Source organism: Hemiscyllium ocellatum, unplaced genomic scaffold, assembly GCF_020745735.1.
Source record: "Hemiscyllium ocellatum isolate sHemOce1 unplaced genomic scaffold, sHemOce1.pat.X.cur. scaffold_3809_pat_ctg1, whole genome shotgun sequence".
In the NCBI taxonomy this organism is placed as follows: domain Eukaryota; kingdom Metazoa; phylum Chordata; class Chondrichthyes; order Orectolobiformes; family Hemiscylliidae; genus Hemiscyllium; species Hemiscyllium ocellatum.
In genome coordinates this window covers 17,743-27,500 of record NW_026868654.1, presented here as the reverse complement: position 1 = coordinate 27,500, position 9,758 = coordinate 17,743, and the positions used below count along the sequence as shown (strand labels likewise).

General features: G+C 58.4%; 1 protein-coding gene across 1 annotated transcript in view; it reads right to left on the bottom strand.

Annotated features, from left to right (window-relative positions):
- LOC132813544 (tapasin-related protein-like) overlaps positions 1-8,417 on the bottom strand; it is a gene marked incomplete at its 3' end in the record, with an annotated part of 8,730 nt that extends 313 nt beyond the window's left edge. The window contains exons 1-5 of the mRNA XM_060823186.1: positions 8,275-8,417; positions 5,676-5,912; positions 3,705-3,998; positions 2,186-2,521; positions 1-67 (exon numbers count right to left, since the gene is read on the bottom strand). The exon at positions 1-67 is cut by the window's left edge and continues 313 nt beyond it. Coding sequence (XP_060679169.1) covers positions 1-67; positions 2,186-2,521; positions 3,705-3,998; positions 5,676-5,912; positions 8,275-8,305 — 965 coding nt within the window. The remainder of the gene's footprint in view (positions 68-2,185; positions 2,522-3,704; positions 3,999-5,675; positions 5,913-8,274) is intronic.
- Positions 8,418-9,758: the final 1,341 nt, after the last annotated feature.

Here is a 9,758-nt window from a genome sequence, read left to right as displayed (position 1 = left end):
GTCAGAGTCTCGGACACTTCCTCCTGGAAATACAGAGCTGGGGGACGCAGGGTCACCCGGGGAGGCACTGGGAACACAAACAAGGGGATAAAACATTCCCCATCGCTCTCAGGGAGAGATCTGTACACTGACTGGTGTCTCTCAGTCCCCCCTCTCTCTCTCAGGGAGATATCTGTACACTGACTGGTGTCTCTCAGTCCCCTCTCTCTCTCTCAGGGAGATATCTGTACACTGACTGGTGTCTCTCAGTCCCCCCTCTCTCTCAGGGAGATATCTGTACACTGACTGGTGTCTCTCAGTCCCCTCTCTCTCTCTCTCAGGGAGATATCTGTACACTGACTGGTGTCTCTCAGTCCCCTCTCTCTCTCTCTCTCAGGGAGATATCTGTACACTGACTGGTGTCTCTCTCAGTCCCCCCTCTCTCAGGGAGATATCTGTACACTGACTGGTGTCTCTCAGTCCCCTCTCTCTCTCTCAGGGAGATATCTGTACACTGACTGGTGTCTCTCAGTCCCATCTCTCTCAGGGAGATATCTGTACACTGACTGGTGTCTCTCAGTCCCCCCTCTCTCTCAGGGAGATATCTGTACACTGACTGGTGTCTCTCAGTCCCCCCTCTCTCTCAGGGATATATCTGTACACTGACTGGTGTCTCTCAGTCCCCTCTCTCTCAGGGAGATATCTGTACACTGACTGGTGTCTCTCAGTCCCCACTCTCTCTCAGGGAGATATCTGTACACTGACTGGTGTCTCTCAGTCCCCTCTCTCTCTCAGGGAGATATCTGTACACTGACTGGTGTCTCTCAGTCCCCTCTCTCAGGGGAGATATCTGTACACTGACTGGTGTCTCTCAGTCCCTCTCTCTCAGGGAGATATCTGTACACTGACTGGTGTCTCTCAGTCCCCCCTCTCTCTCAGGGAGATATCTGTACACTGACTGGTGTCTCTCAGTCCCCCCTCTCTCTCAGGGAGATATCTGTACACTGACTGGTGTCTCTCAGTCCCCTCTCTCTCTCAGGGAGATATCTGTACACTGACTGGTGTCTCTCAGTACCCCCCCCCTCTCTCTCTCTCAGGGAGATATCTGTACACTGACTGGTGTCTCTCAGTCCCCTCTCTCTCAGGGCGATATCTGTACACTGACTGGTGTCTCTCAGTCCCCCCTCTCTCACTCAGGGAGATATCTGTACACTGACTGGTGTCTCTCAGTCCCCCTCTCTCTCTCTCAGGGAGATATCTGTACACTGACTGGTGTCTCTCAGTCCCCTCTCTCTCTCTCAGGGAGATATCTGTACACTGACTGGTGTCTCTCAGTCCCCCCTCTCTCTCAGGGAGATATCTGTACACTGACTGGTGTCTCTCAGTCCCCCCTCTCTCTCAGGGAGATATCTGTACACTGACTGGTGTCTCTCAGTCCTCTCTCTCTCTCAGGGAGATATCTGTACACTGACTGGTGTCTCTCAGTCCCCTCTCTCTCTCAGGGAGATATCTGTACACTGACTGGTGTCTCTCATTCCCTCTCTCTCAGGGAGATATCTGTACACTGACTGGTGTCTCTCAGTCCCCTCTCTCTCTCAGGGAGAATCTGTACACTGACTGGTGTCTCTCAGTACCCCCCCATCTCTCTCTCTCTCAGGAGATATCTGTACACTGACTGGTGTCTCTCAGTCCCCTCTCTCTCAGGGCGATATCTGTACACTGACTGGTGTCTCTCAGTCCCCCTCTCACTCAGGGAGATATCTGTACACTGACTGGTGTCTCTCAGTCCCCCCTCTCTCTCTCTCAGGGAGATATCTGTACACTGACTGGTGTCTCTCAGTCCCCTCTCTCTCTCAGGGAGATATCTGTACACTGACTGGTGTCTCTCAGTCCCCTCTCTCTCTCTCTCAGGGAGATATCTGTACACTGACTGGTGTCTCTCAGTCCCCCCTCTCTCTCAGGGAGATATCTGTACACTGACTGGTGTCTCTCAGTCCCCCCTCTCTCTCTCTCAGGAGATATCTGTACACTGACTGGTGTCTCTCAGTCCCCCCTCTCTCTGGGAGATATCTGTACACTGACTGGTGTCTCTCAGTCCCCTCTCTCTCTCCCTCTCAGGGAGATATCTGTACACTGACTGGTGTCTCTCAGTCCCCCCTCTCTCTCTCCCTCTCAGGGAGATATCCGTACGCTGAGCCGTACGTACTCACGATCTCGACGGACACTGTCTGCTGGGCGCTGTGTTCCGGTCCACGCACCGTGCAGATGTAGATCCCCTCGTCCTTGACGGAGATTCCCGGGAGGCGCAACGAGGCGTTCCCGTCCTCCCACAGGGCGTCCAGCTCCATCCGCGCCCCCTCCCTCTCGGCTGTGCCCTCCCCCTCCTTGACGCTGTAGACGACGCTCCCCTTCCCCTTGTGCTGTCTCCGCCACTCCAGCGCCACCTCACGGGGGTCAGCGCCTTCGAACCCGCAGTCCAGCTGGACCGTCGCTTGGAGAGGGGTCCTGATCTCCGTCGTCCGGGAATACACCAGGAATTCGACTGCGGGAGACGCCAAGGGGGGTTAGATATCTCTCCCGCTCTGCACCGTTCCCCAATGGACCCCAAACCCCTTCCCCGTTCCCTCCCGCTCTGCACCGTCCCCCGATGGACCCCAAACCCCTTCCCCGTTCCCTCCCGCTCTACACCGTCCCCCCAATGGACCCCAAACCCCTTCCCCGTTCCCTCCCGCTCTACACCGTCCCCCCAATGGGACCCCAAACCCCTTCCCCGTTCCCTCACACCGTCCCCCCCATGGGACCCCAAACCCCTTCCCCGTTCCCTCCCGGTCTGCACCGTCCCCCAGTGGACCCCAAACCCCTTCCCTGTTCCCTCCCGCTCTACACCGTCCCCCCAATGGGACCCCAAACCCCTTCCCCGTTCCTTCTCACTGTACACCATCCCCCAATGGACCCCAAACCCCTTCCCTGTTCCCTCCCGCTCTGCACCGTCCCCCAATGGACCCCAAACCCCTTCCCCGCTCACTACCGCTCTACACCGTCCCCCAATGGACCCCCAAACCCCTTCCCCGTTCCCTCCCGCTCTACACCGTCCCCCAATGGACCCCAAACCCCTTCCCCGTTCCCTCCCGCTCTACACCGTCCCCCAATGGACCCCAAACCCCTTCCCTGTTCCCTCCCGCTCTGCACCGTCCCCCAAAAGACCCCAAACCCCTTCCCCGTTCCCTCCCGCTCTACACCGTCCCCCAATGGACCCCAAACCCCTTCCCCGTTCCCTCCCGCTCTACACACCGTCCCCCCATGGACCCCAAACCCCTTCCCCGCTCACTACCGCTCTACACCGTCCCCCAATGGACCCCAAACCCCTTCCCCCGTTCCCTCCCGCTCTACACCGTCCCCCCAATGGACCCCAAACCCCTTCCCCGTTCCCTCCCGCTCTACACCGTCCCCCCATGGACCCCAAACCCTTCCCCGTTCCCTCCCGCTCTACACCGTCCCCCCAATGGACCCCAAACCCCTTCCCCCGTTCCCTCCCGCTCTACACCGTCCCCCCAATGGACCCCAAACCCCTTCCCCGTTCCCTCCCGCTCTACACCGTCCCCCCAGTGGGACCCCAAACCCCTTCCCCGTTCCCTCCCTCTCTACACCGTCCCCGATGGACCCCAAACCCCTTCCCCGTTCCCTCCCACCGTCCCCCAATGGGACCCCCAACCCTTGGGTCTTACCCCTGACCTCGATGGTTCCGGTGACACTCAGGACCACTCCGAGTTTCTCGTTGACCTCCCTCGTCACTCGCACCTCAGGGGCCACCGGTGTTGACCTCAGGACCATCGCCAGGCCGAGGGAAGATCCCGCCAGGCGCACGCTGGCGCCGAAGGTGGGCGCGGGGCCCACCCCTCCCTCGCCCTCACCCTCGCCGTCGCCCGGGCTCTCCAAGGCACTGATCTCGCAGGTCACCTGCTGGCCCTCGCACTCCGCGTGGAGGAGGAGCGCCGCGTAGGGGATGGGCAACTCGGAGGCTGGAGGGGAACGAGGCAGTGGGTGAGGGGGGCGGGGGACGGGGGGGTGAACAGAGGAGCGGAGGGGAGTGAGCGGGACGGCGAGGGAGGCCGAGGGCGCGGGGGGAGAGGGCTCACTCGGTCCATCACTCACTCCCTCACTCACCCCCTCACTCACTCACTCACTCCCTCACACACTCTCACACCCTCCCTCACTCACTCACACCCTCACTCACCCCCTCACTCACTCCCTCACTCACTCACCCACCCCCTCACTCACTCCCTCACTCCCTCACTCCTTCACTCACTCCTTCACTCACTCCCTCACTCACTCCCTCACTCAACCACTCAGTCCTTCACTCACTCACTCATTCCCTCCCTCCCTCCCTCACTCACTCCATCATCACTCACTCACTCCCTCACACACCCACTCACAACCTCACACACTCACACCCTCACACCCTCCCTCCCTCACTCACTCCCTCACTCACTCCCTCACTCACTAACACCCTCCCTCCCTCACTTACACCCTAACTCAATAACACCCCCACTCCCTCCCTCATTCACACACTCCCTCACTCACTCACACACTCACTCACTCCCTCACTCACTAACACCCTCCCTCAATCACTCACTCACCCAATCAACCCTCACTCACTCACACCCTCACTCCTCCCTCACTCACTCCCTCCCTCACTAACACCCTCCCTCACTCACTAACACCCTCCCTCACTCACTCACTCCCTCACTCACTCAAACCCTCACTCACTCAAACCCTCACTCACTCACTCACTCACAGTCTCACTCCCTCACACACTCACTCACTTACTCCCTCACACACTCCCTCACTCACTCAAACCCTCACTCACTCAAACCCTCACTCACACTTTCACTCACTCCCTCACTCCTTCACTCAATCCTTCACTCACTCCCTCACTCAACCACTCACTCCATCACTCACTCACTTATTCCCTCCCTCCCTCCCTCCCTCACTCACTAACACCGTCCCTCACTCACTCACTCCCTCACTCACTTACACCCTAACTCACTAACATCCCCACTCCCTCCCTCACTCACACACTCCCTCCTTCACTCCCTCCCTCACTCACTCCCTCACTCACTCACTCCCTTACTCATTCACTCCCTCACTCACTCCCTCATTCACTAACACCCTCCCTCAATCACTCACTCCCTCACTCACACCCCCACTCACTCACACCCTCCCTCACTCCTTCACTCACTCACTCCCCTCCCTCCCTCACTCACTAACACGGTCCCTCACTCAATCTATCACTCACTCACTACCACCCTCACTCACCCCCTCCCTCCCTCCCTCGCTCACATCCTCAGTCACTCACACCCTCACTCACTCACCCACTCACACCCTCAGTCACTAACACCCTCCCTCAATCACTCCCTCACTCACTCACCCACTCACACCCTCAGTCACTAACACCCTCCCTCAATCACTCCCTCACTCACTCACCCACTCACACCCTCAGTCACTAACACCCTCCCTCAATCACTCCCTCACTCACTCACCCACTCACACCCTCAGTCACTAACACCCTCACTCACTCCCTCACTCACTAACACCCTCCCTCAATCACTCCCTCACTCACTCACCCACTCACACCCTCAGTCACTAACACCGTCCCTCCCTCCCTCCCTCGCACCCTCCCTCCCTCCCTCCCTCACCGGTAGCCTCGAAGATGAGGTGCTGGCGATCCTCCTCGCGAACGGTGTAGTCAGTCCAGGCCGCGGTATCCTCCTCTCTCGACACGGGGACCTGTCGCAGGACGAGGAGGGAGCCTTCCCTCGAGAACCCTACGCCCAGCCCTCGGACGCCTCCAAATCCTACATCTACGTAGCCGCACTCCAGGACGATGTCCACCAGGGGGAGCTGGCTCTCCAACCGGGCCTCCAACACCAACACTACAACAACAAACACCGTAAGGCTCCCTCTACACTGTCCCCCCCACTCCCAGGGACAGGGGGTTAGATACAGGGTAAAGCTCACTCTACACCGTCCCCCACTTCCAGGGACAGGGGGTTAGATACAGAGTAAAGCTCACTCTACACCGTTCCCAGGGACAGAGGGTTAGATACAGAGTAAAGCTCCCTCTACACCGTCCCCCCCCACTCCCAGGGACGGGGGTTAGATACAGAGTAAAGCTCCCTCTACACCATCCCCCTACTCCCAGGGACAGGGGGTTAGATACAGAGTAAAGCTTCCTCTACACTGTTCCCAGGGACAGGGGGTTAGATACAGAGTAAAGCTCCCTCTACACCATCCCCCACTCCCAGGGACAGGGGGTTAGATACAGAGTAAAGCTCCCTCTACACCGTTCCCCACTCCCAGGGACAGGGGGTCAGATACAGAGTGAAGCTTCCTCTACATCGTTCCCCACTCCCAGGGACAGGGGGTCAGATACAGAGTGAAGCTTCCTCTACACCGTCCCCAGGGACAGGGGGGTTAGATACAGGGTAAAGCTCCCTCTACACCGTCCCCCCACTCCCAGGGACAGGGGGTTAGATACAGAGTAAAGCTCCCTCTACACCGTACCCCCACTCCCAGGGACAGGGGGTTAGATACAGGGTAAAGCTCCCTCTACACCGTCCCCCCAACTCCCAGGGACAGGGGGTTAGATACAGAGTAAAGCTCCCTCTACACCGTACCCCCACTCCCAGGGACAGGGGGTTAGATACAGGGTAAAGCTCCCTCTACACCGTCCCCCCAACTCCCAGGGACAGGGGGTTAGATACAGAGTAAAGCTCCCTCTACACCGTCCCCCACTCCCAGGGACAGGGGGTTAGATACAGGGTAAAGCTCCCTCTACACCGTTCCCCCCACTCCCAGGGACAGGGGGTTAGATACAGAGTAAAGCTCCCTCTACACCGTTCCCAGGGACAGAGGGTTAGATACAGAGTAAAGCTCCCTCTACACCGTCCCCACCACTCCCAGGGACAAGTGGGTTAGATAGAGAGTAAAGCTCCCTCTACACCATCCCCCACTCCCAGGGACAGGGGGTTAGATACAGAGTAAAGCTCCCTCTACACCATCCCCAGGGACAGGGGGTTAGATACAGGGTAAAGCTTCCTCTACACAGTCCCCCCACTCCCAGGGACAGGGGGGTTAGATACAGAGTAAAGCTACCTCTACACCGTCCCCCAACTCCCAGGGACAGGGGGTTAGATACAGGGTAAAGCTCCCTCTACACCGTCCCCCCCACTCCCAGGGACAGGGGGTTAGATACAGAGTAAAGCTCCCTCTACACCGTCTCCCCACTCCCAGGGACAGGGGGTTAGATACATAGTAAAGCTCCCTCTACACCGTCTCCCCACTCCCAGGGACAGGGGGTTAGATACAGAGTAAAGCTCCCTCTACACCGTCCTCCCACTCCCAGGGATAGGGGGTTAGATACAGAGTAAAGCTCCCTCTACACCGTTCCCAGGGACAGAGGGTTAGATACAGAGTAAAGCTCCCTCTACACCATCCCCCCACTCCCAGGGACAGGGGGTTAGATACAGAGTAAAGCTCCCTCTACACCCTCCCCCCCACTCCCAGGGACAGGGGGTTAGATACAGAGTAAAGCTCCCTCTACACCGTCTCCCTACTCCCAGGGACAGGGGGTTAGATACAGAGTAAAGCTCCCTCTACACCGTCCCCCCCACTCCCAGGGACAGGGGGTTAGATACAGAGTAAAGCTCCCTCTACACCGTCCCCCCACTCCCAGGGACAGGGGGGTTAGATACAGAGTAAAGCTCCCTCTACACCGTCCCCCCACTCCCAGGGACAGGGGGTTAGATACAGAGTAAAGCTTCCTCTACACTGTCCCCAGGGACAGGGGGTTAGATACAGAGTAAAGCTCCCTCTACACCGTCCCCCCACTCCCAGGGACAGGGGGGTTAGATACAGAGTAAAGCTCCCTCTACACCGTCCCCCCACTCCCAGGGACAGGGGGTTAGATACAGAGTAAAGCTCCCTCTACACTGTCCCCAGGGACAGGGGGTTAGATACAGAGTAAAGCTCCCTCTACACCGTCCCCCCACTCCCAGGGACAGGGGGGTTAGATACAGAGTAAAGCTCCCTCTACACCATCCCCCCCACTCCCAGGACAGGGGGTTAGATACAGAGTAAAGCTCCCTCTACACCGTACCCCACTCCCAGGGACAGGGGGTTAGATACAGAGTAAAGCTCCCTCTACACCGTCCCCCCCACTCCCAGGGACAGGGGGGTTAGATACAGGGTAAAGCTCCCTCTACACTGGGCCTGGGGAGTGAGGCCCTGACTCACGGAGGATGCAGAGACAGATGAGGGGCTCCATGGTCCTGGAACACGGCGAGGGGCCGAATGGCTGTCCCTGCTGTTCCTGATCGCTCACTCACATTTTCATTTTCACTTTCACTCTCTCCAGCTCCTCCCAGACCCTCCCCCGTCTCCACCCCCCTCTCTCTCTCCGTCACACTCTCTCTCTCTCTCTGTCTCTCTCTCTCCCTCGTCTCTCTCTGTCTCTGTCTCTCTCTCTCGCTCTCTCCGTCACACTCTCTCTCTCTCTCTGTCTCTCTCTCCATCACACTCTCTCTCTCTCTCTCTGTCTCTCTCTCTGTCTCTCTCTCTCTCTGTCTCTCTCTCTCTCTCTCTCTCTCTCTGTCTCTCTCTCTCTCTCTCTCTCTCTCCCTCCGTCTCTCTGTCTCTCAGATCTATCATTAACGCTGGGAGCAGGTACAATGTTGGATTGCTGTTGGGGGAGGGGAATGATTCCCAGATTCCCAGCCTCCTCCCTCGGCTCTGCCTGGGAGAGAGAGAGAGAGACAGAGACAGAGAGAGAGAGAGAGAGAGAGAGACAGAGACACTGTCCCCACGGCCAACCCACCCTAACCTACACATCCCTGGGCACTATGGGACACTGTCCCCACGGACAACCCACCCTAACCTACACATCCCTGGGCACTATGGGACACTGTCCCCACGGCCAACCCACCCTAACCTACACATCCCTGAGCACTATGGGACACTGTCTCCACGGCCGACCCACCCTAACCTACACATCCCTGGGCACTATGGGACACTGTCCCCACGGCCAACCCACCCTAACCTACACATCCCTGGGGCACTATGGGACACTGTCCCCACGGCCAACCCACCCTAACCTACACATCCCTGGGGCACTATGGGACACTGTCCCCACGGCCAACCCACCCTAACCTACACATCCCTGGGGCACTATGGGACACTGTCCCCACGGCCAACCCACCCTAACCTACACATCCCTGGGGCACTATGGGACACTGTCCCCACGGCCAACCCACCCTAACCTACACATCCCTGGGGCACTATGGGACACAGTCCCCACGGCCAACCCACCCTAACCTACACATCCCTGGGCACTATGAGACACTGTCCCCACGGCCAACCCACCCTAACCTACACATCCCTGGGCACTATGGGACACTGTCCCCACGGCCAACCCACCCTAACCTACACATCTCTGGGGCACTATGGGACACTGTCCCCACGGCCAACCCACACTAACCTACACATCCCTGGGACACTATGGGACAATGTCCCCACGGCCAACCCACCCTAACCTACACATCCCTGGGGCACTATGGGACACTGTCCCCACGGCCGACCCACCCTAACCTACACATCCCTGGGCACTATGGGACACTGTCCCCACGGTCAACCCACCCTAACCTACACATCCCTGGGGCACTATGGGACACTGTCCCCACGGCCGACCCACCCTAACCTACACATCCCTGGGGCACTATGGG